Here is a 19,594-nt window from a genome sequence, read left to right as displayed (position 1 = left end):
TCCATGGCTCAAACTCCTTGGGACCGCTGAAAATACCTCGAGCCTCGGGAACTTCGACTGAAGCGGGAAAACTTAAAAATAGATCGGTCCTTTACATTCAATTCGAGCTACGAGGAATTCGAGCCAAGCGAGTTCGAGCCAACGGGGTTCGACTTTAGTTATAAAACAAATAAAGTTAAAACTATTTAAACCAAGAACTGGCCGTAACAAGTAAGTCATCTTTATTCAACTAGATAACAAAGGAAACGATCCAGTGTCCAAATATAAACTCGCAAACATGTGTGTAACCAGCCTACACTTGTTCACAGATGTAGGCGTGTGCATGGTTACATTCCTGGTCGTCCCATTGATAATTATGTTCGGCCTTGACCGCGATACAGTCCTGAGCCTGGTGGTGGGGCCCTGTGTTGCTGGGTTGTTCCGGAGCCCAGTCCGTCACAGTGATTGCGGCTTGTTGATTTGACACCCAACTACGTTAACAAAACATGAAAATCATGTTGCTGTTGTAATGTTGTTTTTCTAATGTTGGTTCTTTCTTATTACAATACAATACAGTAGTAGTTTATTTCGTATAAAAAAACTTACAAAGTTTATAGCGATAACAAACAGGATGGTAATAAAAGATTACATTTTCAGAGGAACACGAAGTGTGGCATTAACATTAAGCATGTGGAAGATACAATGCATTTTATGAAGTAAAATAAGCAAAGGTTTGTACAAATAACCAAGTCATGGTCTTCTTTTCATTGCAAAATATATGTATTTCGAAATACCGATTAAAGCCGGTCTTGTTCATGAAAAAAGTTAAAAAGTTAACAATGTCTCCAAATACACAAAGTCAAAATCAATTCTCCATGTTATCAAATTAGCGTATTATGCTCACAAAAATACTAAAACAATTCATAGCATCATGGCTTCATGTACCAGTCAATTGTTACCACGCCCCCCCCAAGGTCCGTGGGTATACCGGGGATAGCCGGGGAAATGGGCCGTGTTTTTACAATTCCCGGTGGCCCTGCAGTGCCGGGTGAATGCGGTGATTTCGTATTCGCGCCAAATATAGCGGGGAATGTGCCTTTCTTAGGGTCCCTGGGGTACGGGGGCAATTGGCCGGGATTTTACCATCAGTTCGTCCCCGCAGGACGGGGGTTTTACCCGGGCTTGGCTAGACCCAAAGTCAAAATCTCCGCTATTCCCCGGCCTGGAGGGGCCGTGGTTACAATAGACTAGTGCATTAATTAAGTCACGCTTGTTTTAAGAATATTTTAGGAAGTATCACTTTCTTAAACATTTATTGTTAGACCCATATTCAATATTCTAAAAACAATATTTAAAGGTTTCGCATGCTTAAACTACATATCTAAATGGACCGTTGTTTTGATTCACAAAATGATATATATATATATATATATATATATATATATATATATATATATATATATATATATATATATATATATATATATATATATAGATTTTCAAATGGCAGCTACATGTACCCATGAATCTGTATTTTGAATACATGAAAGGGAAGCAACCGAGTTCAGGAAGCTACAAACCATATACAAGATATGCACCGACTTTCGTCAACCAAAATTACAACAATACAAACAACTTGAGAATTGAAGCTTTCCTCTTTAGTGTGTGGTTACCACGTGATAAAATACGTCATATATGCTACGACGGAAGGCAACATTTGGCTTAAAATAAAGACTTGAATCAAAGATAACTTTTCTTTTACAACACTATTTTAAATGAATTAAAGGGCAGTCTATGCCGCTTAAAGAGCCCCAAATTTGTTTTATTATCGACATTTGATAAAGTCATTAGTTTCATCAAACACTTCGACAAACCTGTTTCCAAACAAATGTTTTGACAGTGGTCCGTCAGACGGCCGTATTGCGAAAAGGTTTGTCGATGTTTTTACAAAAAATAATCTCTCAATCAAACTCTGGTAAAAGACCGAAAGCAGGGCTCCGTTGTCGGCGTAGACTGCGCTTTGTTTCATTTCAATGGCGAAGAAATAGTGAAGTTATCTTTGTTTAAAGTTGTTGTTGTTTTTTTTCAAATCAAAATATAGCCTTCCAACGAAGCATTTATGACGCAATTTACCACTTGGTATACATACACTGTCTTGCTTCAAATTGAAACACACGTACTTGAACACGTTACTGCCGGCAAAGTCTTTGGCTCCAATCCAGAACTGGGGCCCTTCACGACCTTAACAATTAGAAAAATATCAGTTTTTATCAAAGCACTTGAGTGATGAAAGATTGGTGTTTGGTGTTGAACATTTTATTCTAAATCAGAAAGGATGGCAATATAAGTATTTGTACAGATGGTTACAGATGGTAGTAAGATGTCATTTTACATTGTTAAAATAAATGATTTAAGTATTAAGTATAGCAAGCTAGTCGAACTCCGTTGGCTCGAACTCGCTTGTCTCGAATTCCTCTTTGGCTCGAACTGGATGTGAAGGACCGAATTCATCATACTGAATGCAAGCATTCCCGATTAGCTCAACTCTGCCGAGGCTCGAGATATTGTCGCCGATCCCTAGTAGTTTGAGCCAACGGGGTTCCACTGTATTATCTATAGCAAACTTTGAAATAGTACTATTAAACGTATTTACTGGAAAAATCGCCCACTGACTTTTAGGTTGAATTGATATCTATGCAATCATATATTTTTTTCTTGTCAAACTCAAAATCCAAACGTTAGTAAATTTGGGCATTTTACCTTCTTTGTGGACGTTTGCAAGTAGATACTGTTTGAGCATCTGTATTTTGGCGGAGGAATCCAGCACGACAAGTCTCCCCCCAATGTTTTGACAGTGGCTCTTTGCTGCTTCCCATGTTAGCCCATGTTCATGCCCTAGCTCTTGTGCAACCAGTATGCACATGGCCACATTATCGCCGGTTATTTTCGTGAAGCCAGCACTACAGGTCATGGCTGGTATGTTTGTAGTGATATGATGAAGAGGATGTCTACAAAACGAAAAAATGTATTTTGTTGTATAAAGTGTATGTGTGCATTTATATGGCAATGTTGTTAACATGGTCCGGTGTGGTTCTTTTTTGGATAATTTGTTTCAACAAAAAGCCCTTAAAGTTATAGTGGTAGACAAATACGCGTCAGGGCGAAATGATTCTAGGTAGGATTATTTAACAAATGCTTTAACACTACGGCCTGGAATTGATTTATTATAAATTACTTGTCCGGCAGCCTAAAATGACATTTTTGCCGAACTTATAAAGTCATAAGCGATGTAAAGATTTTGTTTGCATATTTTGGTAGCGTGTACAGGAATTTGATTGACGTCTTCGCGCCTTTTTAAAGCTGCACTCTCACAGATTTACCATTTTTACAACTTTTTTTTTTTTGTCTTGGAAAGAGCATTTTTTTGCGTAAATATCTGCAAACCATATGATTGCTGACAAAAAATTAGATCGTATATTTTCATATTTCCGTTCAAAAATTAATGTTTTATGGCTTAATCCGTTTTACTAACGGGTTAGGAAAAATGCATAAAACATCACTTTTTGAACTTATATATAAAAGTCTGCGATCTATTTTTTGTCAGCAGTCTTATATAACTGGTTTCCATGGATTTACGCAAAAATTGGCTCGTTCCAAGACAAATAATTTAAAAAAAGTTGTCAAAACGTTCAATATGTGAGAGTGCAGCGTTAAGGGAACTCAAGATGGCCATCAAGAATACCACAAGTAGTTTCAATATATTATATTATAAATACTATCAATTTTATGAGCTATGTTATTTAGTCGTAAGTCGCACCATTTTTAGTTTAAAAATGAAAACAAAATGCGTAACGTTATATACCAAAATACTACAGATTAAAAGTCAATATTCGGATTGATGTCCAAGCTTGCTGCCATATGAACCAAAATGTTATTCCTTATGAACTGTTCTATATGCTTTGATAGTTTGTAAGAAATCTAATGATATTATGTATACTTATTAAATAGCATTCAAAAAAAGCATTTTGAACTAGATCAAAATCAAAATTCGATATTTGATATCTCCGCTCTTAGACTATATAGAAAAATGACTAATATAATTTATTATATATTAAATTGAATTTGAATTACTTCTATAACACACACATTATAATTCGTTAACAAATTCATAAAATGTGTATGATGTATCATTAAAGTTTATACATTCCTTTTCGCTTTATTTTAAAAACCTAATCTTTGTATTCCTGCGCAAGCGCTCATTTCAAAGTTGGGAAAAAAGAAATGTTGTAAATCAGCTTAAACGAAAACAAACCGATGTGTCGTTGTTTTAGGCTTGGAAGTAGTTGGTGTATGTGAAGTAGTTGTCGTTGTCGTTGTAGTTGTAGTTGACACTTCCGCTGTATAATGAAAACGTATAATATAATTCAAATAGACATCACATTGTTGTTTTATTGTATGGGATTAATAGTTCTTGCGCCTTTCTGTTGTCTGTAAACATCCCAAAATGATAAATCTAGCTTGTGTGTTACGAAAAGTTCGAGATAACATAAAATAACAACATCATAAGGAAACTTTGGCAAGTGTCATATTGGTATACGCTGCATGTAAAAGTTACCAAACCTGATAATTTACGGGGCGAAGTAATAATTGAGAATGTAACAAAGTACGATAAAATATATTTGAAACACTTTTATTGAATATAAAAGTTACACCCTATAACACAAGCTGCTTATCTTAATGCTTTTCAAAGGTGCTTGAAAATTTGTTCTCTTTGAGATTTGTTTTTATATAATTTTATCTGCCTTTAAAGTTAAGGTTTTGAAATTGGAGTATTTTGCAAACATGTGGTCTTACCCTGACAATTTTTTGTATCGCATGGTTGGATTTCGAACGTCTGTTCTGCACAGTTTCCATAGAGACATTGTCTTTAAATAGAAAATAATGCTATTGACAGATAGTTTTCATTGTTTATGCTTTCAATGAATGGATTTGATCAAACCGGAACCGCTTTTTAACACAAGCTACAAGATACTAGAATCTTTATTTCAACTCGGCTGTATGATAACAAGAAACATAAGGTCATAAGGTCATTGAGCTATTTCCCAATTGAAAACAAACACATATAACGGAACAGAACAACAATGAGCTGGTGACCTGGAAATTAAAGAATAAAGTTTTAAATAGGTTTCATATTGGAAAAAAATGTGTACAAAAGCCATTTCTAATTATATTCATGCAGACAATTACATCAAAGTATAAAGATGGATTAGAGCAATATGCAGTACACAATGATAACATCAACTTGTTTTTGTTGGCTTGGCTGAACTATAAACAGGAAAGGTCCTTGGTGCAAAAAGTGATACGCGGATGTTAGTAATTTTATCGAAATCATCCTCAAGTACCTCTTCAATACACACAATGGTTTCTTACATTGTTATCAAACCATTTTCATTCTTACCCTTCGTGGAATTCTTTCCATATTACACACCTCATTTACGTATCAGAAGCACCATCTCGTTGGAACACTTACGTGGCAAGGTGAAGAATGCATAGTTACTTATCAGATGTACTTTGAAATTTACCGTAACTAAAATAATGAGACGTGTGTGTATGTCAGGATAATTGCACGTGTTTGTATGCTACGATGATGACACGTGTTTGTTTGCTACGATGATGACACGTGTTTGTATGCTACGATGATGACACGTGTTTGATTGTTTAGATGATGACAAGTGTTTGTATGCTACGATGATGACACGTGTTTGATCGTTTAGATGATGACACGTGTTTGTATGCTACGATGATGACACGTTTTTGTTTGCAACGATGATGACACGTGTTTGTATGCTACGATGATGACACGTGTTTGATCGTTTAGATGATGACACGTGTTTGTTTGCTACGATGATGACACGTGTTTGTATGCTACGATGATGACACGTGTTTGTATGCTACGATGATGACACGTGTTTGTTTGCTACGATGATGACACGTGTTTGTATGCTACGATGATGACACGTGTTTGATCGTATAGATGATGACACGTGTTTGTATGCTACAATGATGACACGTGTTTGATTGTTTATATGATGACACGTGTTTGTTTCCTACGATAATGACACGTGTTTGTTTGCTACGATGATGACCCGTGTTTGATTGTTTAGATGATGACACGTGTTTGTATGCTAAGATGATGACACATGTTTAATTGTTTTGATGATGACAGGTGTTTGTATGCTACGATGATGACACGGGCTTGTATGCTACGATGATGACACGGGCTTGTATGATACGATGATGACACGTGTTTGATTGTTTATATGATGACAAGTGTTTGATTGTTACGACGATGACAAGTGTTTGTATGATACGATGATGACAAGTGTTTGTATGCTACGATGATGACACGTGTTTGATTGTTTAGATGATGACACGTGTTTGATTGTTTAGATGAAAACACGTGTTTGATTGTTTAGATGATGACAAGTGTTTGTTTGCTACGATGATGACACGGGCTTGTATGCTACGATGATGACACGTGTTTGATTGTTTAGATGATGACAAGAGTTTGTATGTTACGACGATGACACGTGTTTGTATGCTACGATGATGACACGTGTTTGTATGCTACGATGATGACACATGTTTGATTGTTTAGATGATGACACGTGTTCGATTGTTTAGATGAAAACACGTGTTTGATTGTTTAGATGATGACAAGTGTTTGTTTGCTACGATGATGACACGGGCTTGTATACTACGATGATGACACGTGTTTGATTGTTTTGATGATGACAAGTGTTTGTATGTTACGACGATGACACGTGTTTGTATGCTACGATGATGACAAGTGTTTGTATGGTACGATGACGACACGTGTTTGATTGTTTAGATGAAAACACGTGTTTGATTGTTTAGATGATGACAAGTGTTTGTATGCTACAACGATGACAAGTGTTTGTATGCTACGATAATGACAAGTGTTTGTATGCTACGATGATGACACGGGCTTGTATGCTACGATGATGACACGTGTTTGATTGTTTAGATGATGACAAGTGTTTGTTTGCTACGATGATGATACGGGCTTGTATGCTACAATGATGACACGTGTTTGATTGTTTAGATGATGACACGTGTTTGTATGCTACGATGATAACACGGGCTTGTATGCTACGATGAGGACACGTGTTTGATTGTTTAGATGATGACACGTGTTCGATTGTTTAGATGATGACAAGTGTTTGTTTGCTACGATGATGACACGGGCTTGTATGCTTCGATGATGACACATGTTTGATTGTTTAGATGATGACAAGTGTTTGTTTGCTACGATGATGACACGGGCTTGTATGCTACGATGATGACACGTGTTTGATTGTTTAGATGATGACAAGTGTTTCTCTGCTACGATGATGACACGGGCTTGTATGCTACGATGATGACACGTGTTTGATTGTTTAGATGATGACAAGTGTTTGTTTGCTACGATGATGACACGTGTTTGTATGCTACGATGATGACACGTGTTTGTTTGCTACGATGATGACACGTGTTTGTATGCTACGATGATAACACGTGTTTGCATGCTACGATGATGACACGTGTTTGATTGTTTAGATGATGACACGTGTTTGTATGCTACGATGATGACACGTGTTTGATTATTTAGATGATGACGTGTGTTTGTTTGCTACGATGATGACACGTGGCATGCTACGATGATGACACGTGTTTGATCGTTTAGATGATGACACGTGTTTGTATGCTACGATGATGACACGTGTTTGCATGCTACGATGATGACACGTGCTTGATTGTTTAGATGATGACACGTGTTTGTATGCTACGATGATGACACGTGTTTGATTATTTAGATGATGACGTGTGTTTGTTTGCTACGATGATGACACGTGGTATGCTACGATGATGACACGTGTTTGATCGTTTAGATGATGACACGTGTTTGAATGCTACGATGATGACACGTGTTTGATTGTTTAGATGATGACACGTGTTTGTATGCTACGATGATGACACGGGCTTGTATGCTACGATGATGACACGGGCTTGTATGCTACGATGATGACACGTGTTTGATTGTTTAGATGATGACACGTGTTTGATTGTTTAGATGATGACACGTGTTTGTATGCTACGATTATGACACGAGCTTGTATGCTACGATGATGACACGTGTTTGATTGTTTCGATGATGACACGTGTTTGATTGTTTCGATGATGACACTTGTTTGATTGTTTAGATGATGACAAGTGTGTGTTTGCTACGATGATGACACGGGCTTGTATGCTACGATGATGACACGTGTTTGATTGTTTAGATGATGACACTTGTTTGATTGTTTAGATGATGACACGTGTTTGTATGCTTCGATGATGACACGTGTTTGATTGTTTAGATGATGACACGTGTTTGTATGCTTCGATGATGACACGTGTTTGATTGTTAGATGATGACACGTGTTTTTATGCTTCGATGATGACACTTGTTTGATTGTTTAGATGATGACACGTGTTTGTATGCTACGATGATGACACGTGTTTGATTGTTAAGAGGACGGCACGTGTTAGTAGTTTAGTGTTACATTAATAGATTTTAGATGTATAACAGTTTCTTAGCTAAAATGAGTCATGTAAATAAGATTAAGTTTTTAGGATGGACTTAATTGTTGTTATCTTTTATCAACAATGCCGAGATATGAATTTTAGTCTCCTGTAATTCAATTTTATGAATGGATGTGTACTTAGTGAGTTCTTAGATATTTGTATTTTATGGTTTGTCATGTTGTGTACATATGAGACTTGAATAAACTATAAAACTTCATACATTAACCTAACTGTGCCTCATTATAACTTAAACCATTGCCATAGGGTTACATTCATATATCAACATACCTTAGCCATATTATAATACATACTTCGACCATACTGTTGCTTTGGTACATCAACCTACCTCTGCCATATTATAATACATACTTCGACCATACTGTTGCTTTGGTACATCAACCTACCTCTGTCATATTATAATACATACTTCGACCATACTGTTGCTTTGGTACATCAACCTACCTCTGCCATATTATAATACATACTTCGACCATACTGTTGCTTTGGTACATCAACCTACCTCTGCCTTATTAAAATGCACTGCAACCATTGTGTTGCATCCATTAACCGACCGGTGAGTGCCTTATGATATTGCAAACACCGGCCAAAGGGTTGCATTAACACATCAACCTACCTGTGCTTTATCATGATACAGACTCCGGACACAGTGCTGCATTCATAAGGACCCCAGCTCGACCACACAGTCAGGTTATCAAGGATTGAACCAGTAGTTACAGATAACGGCGATGTTGTTGTAGTCGCTGGTGTTGGTGGCGTGGTGCTGATTTTAGTCGCTGGTGTTGGTGGCGTGGTGCTGATCTTAGTCGCTGCTGTTGGTGGCGTGGTGCTAATCTGTGTTAACACTGGAATGGGAACATGATTGTATTGAAAGACACGAAAGTAGACTGGTAACGTCATTCTCCATTATTGAAAACGAAATTGGTATGAGCTTAACAAGGTGCCAGTCACGTGGTCAAATTTAAAGAGAAAACGGGAACCAAATCAAAATGGTGACATAAGCAGTAAATAATCGGGAACTATTACATAGTCAGACGAGAATATACGTAAATCGAACAGTTATTTAGACTGGTACACTTATTCTCTTTTCTTCAAAAAAGAGACCGGTATGAGCTAAACAATGTGAATTTTGGTCGGAATATAAACAGTGTGTGAATACCGCGTGATAAATTACGTCATAAATGCTCCATCGGAAGGCAACATTTTGCTTAAAATGAAGACTTTAAACAAAGAAAACTTTTCTTTTACTACACCATTTTAAATTAAACAAAGGGCAGTCTATGTCGCTTAAAGAGCCCCGCCTTCGTTTTATTACCGGAGTTCGATAAGGTGAATAGTTTCATCAAACACTTCGACAAACCTGTATCCAAAATAATGTTTTGACAGTGCTCCGTCAGACAGTCGTATTGTGAAAAAGTTTGTCGAAGTGTTTTAAGAATTAAATTCTCAATCAAACTCTGGTAAAAGACCGAAGGCGGGGCTCCGTAAGCGGCGTAGACTACGCTAAGTTCCATTTAAAATGGTGAAGAAATAGTGAATATCTTTGTTTTAAGTCTTCATTCAAAGTAAAATATTGCATTCCGACGTAGCATTTATGACGCAAGTTATCACGTGGCATACACACACAGTTAAAGGGATGAGGGAACCAAATAAAATGTCAAACTAAATGTATTACACATGTGGTAGCCATTTGGAAATTTGCAAAACACGCATACATGTAGAACGGCCGTATGCATAAAGGGTTAAATACGGTCTACAGAATATTATGTTTTCAAATTTCGGAAACATCAAACATATGCTAGCAATCATGGAGAGAAGTTGTGAAAACCACTCAAATTTGTACTTCTATCTATTCCTATAAGTAAATGGTCCACTTGACCTAAATATACGTTTGCGAAATTAGGATCATGGAACGTTATCTTTGTAGTAGCCACTGTCGTTCACCTAACACGAGTCTTTATTTAACTGTACGATGCAGATCACAAATACTGCATATCTGCTTTAAAGCTGCACTCTCACAGATTCAACCTTTTGACAACTTTTGTATTGTTTGTCTTGGAACGAGCCAATTTTTGCGAAAATCCATGGAACCCAGTGATAAATGACTGCTGACAAAAAAGCAGATCGCAGATTTTTATATTTAAGTTCAAAAACTAGGTGTTTTATGCATTTTTCTAACCCGTAGGAATGGTTTAAGCCATAAAACAATATTTTTTGAAACGCAAATATGAAAAAATGCGATCTGATCTCTCGTCAGCAGTCTTATATCATTGGTTTGCAAATATTTACGCAAATATTTGCTCTTTCCAAGACTCAAATAAAAAATAATATGTAAATATGGTATATCTGTTAGAGTGCAGCTTTAAGGCAAGCTCACATTTAAGCAACACTACTGTCACAATGTAAACTCACATGCACATTTTAGAAACAAAAGTGCCAACGTATAAACTCACGCGCACATACACCGCACGTTTCCTTGCAGCTCAGCATGAGGGAAACGTCGTTGCAAACGACGTTTTTGACGTCAGCGCAATGTGACGCTTCGTCGTGGCAGGTGGCTGAAGTATTTGAAGGTTAATGTTAATTTAAGTTTCAATATACGAGAATTAAAATAAAATTAAAACGAAAAGAAAAAATAATCATTGTTATTTGTATTTACAAATAGACATATTTTGATCTAATGTTACAGATAGACATCCTATAGATCTGGTGATTTGTTCTTTGAAAAGTTATGCCTTATACTATCATTTTAAAACACATTATTTCTGAACCGCTGTGTACATATATCAGTCCAAAAGTAGATGACTAGTACTGTTAAGCGTGTAGCAATAGGTTTCTGCGGCTAACGATTGTGATTTGGTTCACCGTTTATGCGGTGCGATACGACATGGATAAAACAATTATTTTTTAAGCCTTAACTGAACTAATGCCAGGGCCTTAACTGAACTCAGGCCAGGGCCTTAACTGAACTCCGGGCCTTAACTGAACTCCGGGCCTTAACTGAACTCCGGGCCCGAAATGAACTCAGGGCCTTAACTGAACTCCGGGCCTTAAATGAACTACGTGCTTTAAATGAACTCCGGGCCTTAACTGAACTCCGGGCCTTAACTGAACTCCGGGCCTTAAATGAACTCAGGGCCTTAACTAAACTCAGGGCCTTAACTGAACTCCGTGCCTTAAATGAACTTCGGGCCTTAAGTGAACTCAGTGCCTTAACTGAACTCCGGGCCTTAAATGAACTCCGGGCCTTAAATGAACTACGGGCCTTAAATGAACTCCGGGCCTTAACTGAACTCCGGGCCTTAACTAATCTCACAGCCTTCACTGAACTCCGGACCTTAAATGAATTTAGGGCCTTAACTGAACTCATGTTCTTAACTGACCTTCGGGCCTTAAATGAATCCCGGGCCTTAACTGAACTCCGGACCTTAAATGAATACCTTGCCTAAAATGAACCTAGGACAGGTTATCACATAGTATGTGTAATGTGTCTTAACCATATGCATATGAATGTGTTTTAGACGGATAGAACAGGTGACTTTTATAATAAAATGCATCATGTGTTTCCGGTCCAAATTACTGGTCATGCAACCTGCCCGAGAATCAGATTCTTCGATCCTGACCCGTAAAACATATATTGATATTTTTTTCTTGTACACCTAAAATTATAAATATGTGGAAAAATTGAAGAAAACGCATGTTTGTACATTTCCCTAAAAATGCGTGTGACGTTGTTTGATGACGCGTAGTAATTTAAGATCATTTTTTGACTTCGAATATTTCCTCAAAAATTCACGAATGAACTCCAGATAATTCCCTCCTGATATATAGTACTTTTTATCCCCGTTCTATATAATTATATGAGTTAAATGTGTTACAAAAACTTATACAAAATATAAAGCAAGGAATTAACATAGCATGCCGGTACAAATAAAGGGTGAACTTCATGCTATTGAAATCTATGTATTAGACCATTGACTCTATTTCTTCCAAAGAAACGTATGTATATTTTTGTTATAATTTAGTTTTAACCGGAGGATAAGCTGGGAGAAAAAACAACAGAATATCCATAATTCCGGGCTTAAACTATTGTAACAATAATATAAACCGTAATGTCCTTCGAGCATATGTACACCCAACATAAAAAATATTATCATTGAAATAATAACCATTTTTGGTTATCTGCATGCACGTTTTTCTTCTAATTTCATTGCGCCGACTTGATGCTATGCATTAACTTTTTTTCTTGTCTTCCTTGATCATCAGTAAATTTAATCTTACCTTTCTCAGTGGAATCAGGTATGGGCGTTGTTGTTGTCATTGGCAATGTTTCCGTCATCGTTATTGTGGTTGTCAATGGTTCCACAGTGGTATTCACAGCAGGTGGATCAGGGCACAGGTGTTTATTGCAGGCGAATTCGTCACAGCACAGCTCACATATATCTCGCTTGCCAAGCCGGGAACCAGCCCTGTTTACCAATGAACGCCGTCCAACGATGGTGGAAACGAGGACAGTTTGTTGATCCACCATGAGGTTGTTGGACTGACATATCTTTATAGAAGGAAGGACGCTCAATCAAATGTACAATCAATGATAATATGCATGTAAATGAACTATTAAAAAGTTTTATACAGGAGGTACCAGGTACTAGCGGAGTAAACTCCATTGAGTGTGCACTGGTAAATGGATTGACAATTGGGCAAATATATAGGGAATTTCTTGACAGATAGACACTTTGTAGGGTTTCAATACTTTGTTTTATTATTGTAACATATCCGACCACAGGGATTTTCTCCCGACACATCATCTATATTTACCGAACATCAGAGCCAATTAATTTTGAAATTCCTCCCTGCATTACAAAGTTACAGCCCGGACACGAACAAGTGGACGGACGGATGGACGGTGCGATTTTAAAAAGCGCATCTTTGGGGCATAACCTGAGCGGTACGTTATGTGAATGGGGTGTTCATCTTCGAGACGAAATTGGTAAAAAAAAGTTGCTTGGCAAACATAACATCACCCTTAATCCATTAATGATAGTATGTGAACGCTAAAATAAATAAACCTTACCTCTCTAGCTTTACAGCCAAAGTTGTAGGTTACACTGGCACCGCTTCCGTATTTCTCCGTATGGCATATCTGAAAAAACATGGGTGTGTTAAGGATATAAATATCATATATATTCATTGATCCTTAAGTCCGGAACAAAGAATAAGATTACGGTCACATGCGGAAGCCGCTAAGGTATTTAAATTAACTTTGGTTCTAACATGCCTCTTTTTCAGACAGAAAATGTACTCTATTTAAGACCAATAACAAATATACTCCCATTATCTTTTTATCCCTTTCAGGGGACTTTAGTTACAATAACTGCATCAAATGTTGTAAAATACGACATGGAAAGAATGATCTCTGTTGAATTAATTGATAAACCGTATCGTAATAAGTTGAGTTACCTCTGAATCAAGACAAGCGTCCACAAAATGGCAGTCAGCCGGATCCTGTACGCCATGGCATTGAAAACAATCAAGGGCAACTAAACAAAAAGGAAAATTCATTGTTAAGTTGAATTTTACCGAACTGATTGCACCAAATCGCACGGTGATGTATCAATTACGCATTAGCACTGGACACAATAAATATCATCTGTGCAAAAAATACATAAGTCAGTTTAAATATACGAGATTGAATTCGCTGAGAGAGAGAGAGAGAGAGAGAGAGAGAGAGAGAGAGAGAGAGAGAGAGAGGGGAATAAAGAGAGAAAGAGGGAAGGAGGGAGACAGCGAGAGAGAGAGAGAGAGAGAGAGAGAGAGAGAGAGGGGGGGGGGACAAAGAGAGATAGAGGGGGGACAAAGAGAGATAGAGGGAGGGGTAGGGAGGGGGAGGGAGACAGCGAGAGAGAGAGAGATAGAGGGGGGACAAAGAGAGATAGAGGGAGGGGTAGGGAGGGGGAGGGAGACAGCGAGAGAGAGAGAGAGAGAGAGAGAGAGAGAGAGGGGGGACAAAGAGAGATAGAGGGAGGGGTAGGGAGGGGGAGGGAGACAGCGAGAGAGAGAGAGAGAGAGAGAGAGAGAGAGAGAGATAGAGGGAGGGGTGACAAAGAGAGATAGAGGGAGGGGTAGGGAGGGGGAGGGAGACAGCGAGAGAGAGAGAGAGAGAGGGAGGGAGGGGGGACAAAGAGAGATAGAGGGAGGGGTAGGGAGGGGGAGGGAGACAGCGAGAGAGAGAGAGAGAGAGAGGGAGGGAGGGGGGACAAAGAGAGATAGAGGGAGGGGTAGGGAGGGGGAGGGAGACAGCGAGAGAGAGAGAGAGAGAGAGAGAGAGAGAGAGAGGGGGGACAAAGAGAGATAGAGGGAGGGGTAGGGAGGGGGAGGGAGACAGCGAGAGAGAGAGAGAGAGAGAGAGAGAGGGGGGACAAAGAGAGATAGAGGGAGGGGTAGGGAGGGGGAGGGAGACAGCGAGAGAGAGAGAGAGAGAGAGAGAGAGAGAGAGAGAGAGAGAGAGAGAGGGGGACAAAGAGAGATAGAGGGAGGGGTAGGGAGGGGGAGGGAGACAGCGAGAGAGAGAGAGAGAGAGAGAGAGAGAGAGAGAGAGAGAGAGGGGACAAAGAGAGATAGAGGGAGGGGGAGGGAGACAGCGAGAGAGAGAGAGAGAGAGAGAGAGAGAGAGAGAGAGAGAGAGGGGGGGGACAAAGAGAGATAGAGGGAGGGGTAGGGAGGGGGAGGGTGACAGCGAGAGAGAGAGAGAGAGAGAGAGAGAGAGAGAGAGAGAGAGAGAGGGGGGGGGACAAAGAGAGATAGAGGGAGGGGTAGGGAGGGGGAGGGAGACAGCGAGAGAGAGAGAGAGAGAGAGAGAGAGAGAGAGAGAGAGAGAGAGAGAGAGAGAGAGAGAGAGAGGGAGGGAGGGAGGGAGACAGAGAGAGAGAGAAGGGGAGGGAGGGGGGAGGGAGGGAGAAAGAGAGATATGACTTGTTGCTAGTGGAATCTGGCATTGGTATTAAACTCTTTTAATAAGTGTGGCTTATTAAGCTATGCAAGTATGTTACCGAATTATTATGTTTTCAATATGCGTAATAATAATTTTTAATACTGCTTATCCTCAGTTACAATACTGTTTCCAGTACTGCAACATAAATTTGTCATAAACATATTATATATTATGTTTCTTATTAACAAAAATCCTGTATTTAATACCTTGTTGATGAAAATGTAATACAAAAGTAATGCCTACGACGTGAAAAACGTCTAACGTTAATTGTGCAAGTTGGTGCTGAAAAATGACTTGCACATTTTATGCGATAAGTTGTTAACGACAGCGTTCCCGGTATGACGTCACCCGGTTGCTATAGTGATTATTAATATGGAATAACATAGATCTGCAATAAAACTAATTTCATAAATATCTTTGCCGTAGTATAGTGTGTATTCAGAAATTGTTATAAAAATATTTTGTAAAATATAGGAAATATAGGGACAGTCTCTTTAATTCTGGATCACCCCTCGTATTTTCGCACTTTCCATGTACATACACTTTATACATTTAATATAGATTCTTTATTTATTTCTGTCTCATCAATGCATTGTACATTCATGAATAAAACAAACATTCAACAAACAGTACATACAAGTGCATTGCCACTCTAGTAAGAGTTATAAGAGACTATCAATTTTATATACAACTAAGACACACATCAATATATCTTTATATAGATATGAGTAAAATACCCTTGCTAATCCCTTTTTTAAAAAACTGTTTTAAGACAATGAAAATAAAATTCTGATAGTGTAAATTAGTACTAATGCACAAATAAGAAATAGGAGTAAGATACGAAATCCACATACGATATAAGTCCATGTGTTTAGACAATGTGCTTATGTTTAAGTCCTAATTAACGTCTGTTCAGTTCCTTTCTGTTCTGTTGTCACTGTCGATGGCTCAGTCAAACGGAGACATCTATAATCATGATGTTGATGTATTCTGTGTTATTATTCCTCACTTTTTTATGTATCCCCTTTAGTTCCTCGGATTTTTGCCAAAAAAAAAATGGAGCGAGCGAGCGAAATAAAAATATTTTTTTTTTTTTTTTATCATTTTTCATAAAATATGAAGCGAACGCAAGCGAAAAACATATTAAAAATGGACAAATTACACTTCAACCTATATTTAAACTCAAAATATCTGGTTCACAGGTAAAAAATTGGAGCGATCGCATGAAAAAAATAAAAATATTTTTTTTACATTTTCAAAAAAACAGGTGCGGCGAATCCGAGGAACGAAAGATCAATTTGGTGTGGCCCTATAACATATTTAATAAATTTCAGCGGGCAATGACTCGCTAGCGCACTGTTATCCGCTAGCGTACTGTTATCCGCTGATGACATAGTAAGGTGCAAAATACGGGGTTTACCTTCTGCCGTTACGTAAGTGCCGTTTAGGGATCAATCGACAATTAACTTTATTAAAATACTTAACGCATATTTAATGTGAGAAAAGAAACGTAATAAATGACGTTAGCTTTCTTCTGTATAATTCAATGAATATTGCCCGCCCGGAGGGAGGAATGCATCTTGTCAGCCCTCGGCAAACACTGCCTGGGCTTGACAATTGCACTGATTCCCTGAAGGGAGACAATATTTATATGTTTATGATTTATTTCTATTCTTTGTACTTTGTTATGAATAAGGTTATAAATAAGAAAGATGTTCACTTACTTTCAGGTAATGTTAAAGATGCACTCTTACTCCCAAATAAGATTTACCACAATTAATACCAAAAGGATGAAAAAATGTCGAAAACAATGGTAATCTATGAAGGATACCGAGTTTGATTTGAAAGAATTGAGCATAAAACACGGTATTTCTACCTTATGAGACTATAGTAGACCACAGTAAATCTTTTAGCATTCACCAAGCATATATTATTTTTGCGCTTTCTGCTATTAAATACACGGTGACAAGCTTGTTGTCAGTTCTTAATATTTTTCATACATGCATTATTTAATAAGTTGTTAAAGGTTTATCAGTCAAAGTTTATGTTTGTTATAAATGTGTATGTATTGATTTTGAATAAGAGTGTTACTTTAAGAGTTTATCAAATGCAGTTAAACATAAATGTAAGGCACAATTTGCCATTGTTCATTTTTGGTCGCCTTATACGTAATGGTACGCACGGTTAAAGGAAAACGGTTACATCAGGCACCAATATCACGAACAAACGTTAGTCAAATCTCAATCTCAACTCATTTTAAAACATAGCATCAAAATAATGTATTTACTTTCTTTACAAGTACATTATCTTATACAATAGGCTGATTAAAAATATTGGTCATGATTTCAAAATATATTACACAGCAAAAAGGTAATTGAGTACAACTTATTGTTGTTCATTGAGCAGTTACCCAGGTACATATTTTGTTCTAGTATAACGTTTTTTTGAAAATACTGCCAAAACGGTTTTTATCAACGAAATCTATAAGAAAATAAACGTTTTAAAACTGGTAAAACATACGCCATTTTAAAACAGTGAGATTTGATGAAATATGGAAAAATAACATTAAGTTTTGACTTGAGTATTTTGTGAAATCGAGGCCGCTTAAGTTAATACCACATTTTGCCTTCACCCCTCGAATAACTCTCAAAATCTGATAAAGTTCAATTTAAAACTGAAATGTTTTAAAAGGAATATATTACAGAAAAAAGACGCAGTACACAAAGGTTATCAAATCAACAAACATACCAGTCACTTGAATGGTTGTCAGAACACCAATAAATATGCTAACATGGTTGGCCGCCATGTCGTGATTGTCTTTAAAATGGTAAGGAATTGCTCTGTGCAAGCGATCCTAGTTTTCCTTATCACGAACTTGAACTCTCTCCAGAGGGCAGTTTTATTTAATCATATGTTCAATAGAGTGTAAACAAGTAATCCATTGGAAATATCAATGTATAGTTTAATATACTCAATATTAGAAACAAACATTTAAATTTCAAACATGCAAGGGGGTAAGGAGTGCTGTGTGGCCATATCCAGAAAATTTGCATTAAAGATGCACTCATACTCCCGAATAAGATTTAACAAAATTAATACGATTGCTTAAATATACCAAAAATGATTTATAAATGTAAAAAAATAATGGTTCTTATGAAGGATACAGAGTATAATTTGAAAGAAATGTGCAGAAAACAAGTTATTTCTACCTTATGAGACGATAGAAGATCACAGTTGATCTTTTAGCACTCACCACCATTTAATATTTCTGCGTTTTCAGCTATTAAATACACGCTTACAATCTTGTGTTCGGTAATTAATAGTTACCATAAATGCATTATTCAGTAAGTAGTTAAAGGTTTATCACTCAAAATTTATGTTTGTTATACATGTGTGTGTATTGATTTCAAATAAGAGTGTCACTTTAAACACCAGGCAAAATAGCATTTGACCGAAGATGGCAAAAATCAGAAAAAGGTGGTTAGATAAAACAATTCACTACATTTTTAAACCTCCAGTGTGTCTAGCATTGCAACCAGGTTATTGGACTGTGATTTTGTGTAGCAAGGCATGAAACCAATCAAATTCCTTCGATAACCTCAGGAGTTCATTAAAAAAAGCTCATACGAAGTTTTCTTAAACAATTGCCCCAAATAGATCCCCCAAACACCGTTATGGACAATGAGTTTAGTTGGTAAACATGAAGATGAAACCAAAACAGTGATTGAACACTGAAAATCATTTTAATTTCGTGTCATTATGTATTTTAGAGGTAGAATTACCCGACCCACCACCAACAACACAGCATGTTTAACTAATATTTGAAAAGTTTATCGGAGTTCTTGTTATCAGTTGGTAATGTTTTTTAACAACAAATGCATTAATATTAAAAAGTGTTAAGAAATGACACAGTATACACTATATGTGAAACAGCTCCATTGTGTTAAAATGTTGAGGTCATTCAAACGTCAACGATAA

General features: G+C 37.3%; 1 protein-coding gene across 1 annotated transcript; it reads right to left on the bottom strand.

The window, feature by feature from the left end:
- Positions 1–225: 225 nt before the first annotated feature.
- LOC128221782 (uncharacterized) lies at positions 226–18,422 on the bottom strand. Its single transcript, XM_052930383.1, has 11 exons — positions 18,365–18,422; positions 14,086–14,165; positions 13,700–13,768; positions 12,907–13,177; positions 11,079–11,183; positions 9,242–9,470; positions 4,834–4,904; positions 4,292–4,376; positions 2,740–2,987; positions 2,160–2,220; positions 226–470 (listed from the first exon to the last, which is right to left on the bottom strand). The coding sequence occupies exons 1-11, from the start codon at positions 18,420–18,422 to the stop codon at positions 293–295; spliced, it is 1,455 nt and encodes a 484-aa protein (XP_052786343.1). The 3' UTR covers positions 226–292.
- Between the last annotated feature and the right edge of the window lie 1,172 nt (positions 18,423–19,594).

Source organism: Mya arenaria, chromosome 16 (genome assembly GCF_026914265.1).
Source record: "Mya arenaria isolate MELC-2E11 chromosome 16, ASM2691426v1".
NCBI lineage: Eukaryota > Metazoa > Mollusca > Bivalvia > Myida > Myidae > Mya > Mya arenaria.
Note: the sequence above shows the minus strand (reverse complement) of the source record. Positions and strands in the feature narration are given on the sequence as shown.

Bases quoted from the DNA above. Each gene is read 5' to 3' on its own strand.
- LOC128221782 (XM_052930383.1), bottom strand. From the start codon at position 18,422: ATGGCGGCCAACCATGTTAGCATATTTATTGGTGTTCTGACAACCATT. The intron at 14,166-18,364 runs GTATGTTTGTTG...CTTTTTGTTTAG, and splicing joins GACAACCATTCAAGTGACTG to TTGCCCTTGATTGTTTTCAA. The intron at 471-2,159 runs GTACGTGTGTTT...TTGTTAACGTAG, and splicing joins GCCGGCAGTAACGTGTTCAA to TTGGGTGTCAAATCAACAAG.